This window comes from Triticum urartu, chromosome 3A (assembly GCF_056163025.1).
Source record: "Triticum urartu cultivar PI428250 chromosome 3A, HENAU_Tu73, whole genome shotgun sequence".
NCBI lineage: Eukaryota > Viridiplantae > Streptophyta > Magnoliopsida > Poales > Poaceae > Triticum > Triticum urartu.
The window spans coordinates 275,741,219-275,743,995 of NC_141875.1; the positions used below are offsets into that span (position 1 = coordinate 275,741,219).

The window sequence follows — 2,777 nt, forward strand, 5'->3', positions numbered from 1 at the left end:
ATAACCTGATGGAGGCGCTTCGGGGCACCTCTATCGTGGGCGAGCACCATGTCCTTATGGGCGTGGTGATCGAGAAGATTCAGTCCACCAAGAGTGGACTGAATGAAGCCTGCAGCAGCCTGTTGACATGTTTCGAGGTAAGAAAGGGAAAAACCCCATGTAGTCAGTAGCCCCTGAGACACTGTCCAGTGTTCGGCAGGAAGAACCGGACAGAGGATCAATCTTTTGTTATAGGAGACTAACATAATATGTATGAATAAGCAGGCGTCGCTGTTGGCCGCAACCTCGCATGCTGTCGAAGTCTCTGAACTGAGGCAGAGGCTGGAGCGGACCGAGAACGAGCTCGGTGAGGTTAAGGTTCGGCTCCAGGAGAAGCAAGGTGAGTGACGACTTGATGTGTGTACGGAAAGGATAGGTGCCGCATATTGACTGTAGTGTCGTAATATGTGCAGGAACCGCGACCGAGGTCGAGGCCCTAAGGAAGGCCCTGGGCGAGGCCGAGGAGAAGGTTGTCCAGCAACAAGCCGCCCGTAAGAAGCTCAAGTCCCGGGTCAAAGAAATCCAGCAGGAGCTCCAAGATGCGATCAAGAAATGTGAAGCCTTGGAGCATGATGCATCGGTTCAGGGGACCGAACTCGCCAAGGCTCGTCAGAGCGTGGAGATCGCACGGAATGAGGCCCAGGCCACCCTCCAAGAGATCCAGGAGGCCAAGAAGATTACAGCGGGTAAGGCATTTAAGATGCAAAGAAAGTATGCGGAGAAGCAGTACCTTTTACTAACCCGGGTTCGGAGTTCCCCACGGGCTTTTGCGGATTTACCACGCAGTGTATCAGACGCCGCGGAGTTCTATCAAGCCGAAGGAGGGGGCTCTATGGAGAAGCTATTGTGGTCGCAATATGCGGCACCAGAGCATCCCGTGTCCTTCACCGATCAGCTGAAACAGCTGGTGGAGCTGCATAGGGTGGCCGAACTAGCCATTAAGGACTTGATAGTCCGGCTATGGCCAACCAAAGCTATGCCAAGCAGCTACTTAGGACTCGTGAGGCGGATGGTGAACGCCTGCCCTCAGCTGGACGACGTCAAGCGCTCTGCCTGCATTAAAGGCGCGCGCATGGCCTTCGCCCGTTGCAAGATGTGGTGGGCAAAGATGGACGCCGTCGAGGTGACCAGAGGGCCATCGGAGGGCAAGGAGCACCGCACACCCGAGCGGTATTTTGCAGATGTCCTGGAGGGGTCTCGCCTTGCGGCAGCACAATGTTCGCATGACATTGTATTTGAATAAATGTATTCATGTTGCCTTTGCCTTGTATTGTCAGAACAAAGCCTGTTTTGTAATGTAATTTTGTTATGCTTTGAATTGTTTCCTCCTGTGCGTCCGTGTTATATGTAATCTGAGGGTTGGCCAGTCGTCGGCTTCTGCCCTCACGTAGGTAGTACGGAGGTGTTCGGGATGGAATCTAAACAATCTTGATCCAATTATATGGTCCTTGAAGGAGTGGTTTAGCACAACGAACAAGGCAATCAGACTATACGGCTTAAACGCCCTCAGTTAGCCATAGGAGTCTTATAATAAAGCATGGGCGCAGCCCCTGGTTCAAGCGAGGGTGCTATCAGCATGTGATCAGGAAGTGCCGATGTTTCGCGTAATGCGGAAAAAATCTCCAACGTTTTGTAACCCTCGAACAGCTGACCGACTCTCGCTGTATCATGACAATCAGTTTTCGGCTTTCTCTACTGAGGTGCTCATTTGATCAAGGCCAGGGCACAATCGCAGTAGTTCTCCCTTTACCACCCTAGCCGATTTAGCGGAACGTAGGGTAGCAAGCACAGGAGCTGGGCAACCCAACTATTGACCAAAGACATGATTCGGAGCCAATGCATATAATGATAAATTCGGGGTGCCGAACTTATCTTTAAGGATTGTTCATACTTTGTTGCCGTATCGTGGGGCGATGGGGAGCCGTTGGAAAATATGAAACGTACGAGAGTGTACAGTTGCTAGGAAATAAGTAATTTAAAGGAAAACAGAGGGAGAACAGAGATTGGATCTGGGGCCCTTGAACTTGGATCATGAACTATTTCCATTATAGTTGGGTTAATGCATCCAAGCGCATTACTACAAAATAATGCAATGAGCAACCGGCTGTTTGACATGTCGCGACAAAAGGCGAGCTGCGTGTGGGTCCTAAAAATGGATAGAGTAACCGTTTAGTTAGCCTCTAGGGCTTCCCATGTACGCATGTGCTCCGTGTCAATCCGGTGTGTTTATCCTTTGACAAGACCATTAATCAGACCATCGAAGGAGGCCCACATGAGAGAAACCTGAAAAAAAAGAAAAGGAGATAGTAAAGTTATATGTGTGTCCGATATCGGTCTAGCCAAACTGTAGATCCCGGGCTGGCTTGTGCCTCCATTGATGTCCATGGAATTTTGAGTGCGTAATTATGTACGCGTGGTATGAATGCCACTACTTCATCGGGACTAGGATGGAGGCCGAATTGCTAATCGAGCTCTTGACGAGCCGCGCTGTCCTGCTACAGTGTAGTCCGGAACCTCTTAATAATGTCTAGGGGCTCGGCAGCCGTACTCTGGTGCTGCTTGAGAAGGCCACTTTGTACCTCTGCTGCTAGGGTGGCGGTGTGCTCCTATGTTTGGAGGGAGCATTCAGTATTGCCATTGACTGTTATGACGCCACGCGGACCGGGCATCTTGAGCTTGAGATAAGCATAGTGTGGCACTGCATTGAACCTAGCAAACGCGATTCGTCCGAGCAGTGC

The 2,777-nt window shown here is 50.8% G+C and overlaps 1 protein-coding gene across 1 annotated transcript; it reads left to right on the forward strand.

The window, feature by feature from the left end:
• The first annotated feature begins 252 nt into the window (after window positions 1-252).
• LOC147979446 (uncharacterized) lies at window positions 253-1,282 on the forward strand. Its single transcript, XM_087516746.1, has 3 exons — window positions 253-379; window positions 453-725; window positions 801-1,282. Exons 1-3 carry the CDS (start codon window positions 253-255, stop codon window positions 1,280-1,282), a joined length of 882 nt encoding a protein of 293 aa, XP_087372872.1.
• The last annotated feature ends 1,495 nt before the right edge of the window (window positions 1,283-2,777 follow it).

Coding starts and splice junctions, on each gene's coding strand:
- LOC147979446 (XM_087516746.1), top strand. CDS start 253: ATGAATAAGCAGGCGTCGCTGTTGGCCGCAACCTCGCATGCTGTCGAA. Junction 380..452: donor TCGGCTCCAGGAGAAGCAAG/GTGAGTGACGAC, acceptor TAATATGTGCAG/GAACCGCGACCGAGGTCGAG. Junction 726..800: donor GGCCAAGAAGATTACAGCGG/GTAAGGCATTTA, acceptor GGAGTTCCCCAC/GGGCTTTTGCGGATTTACCA.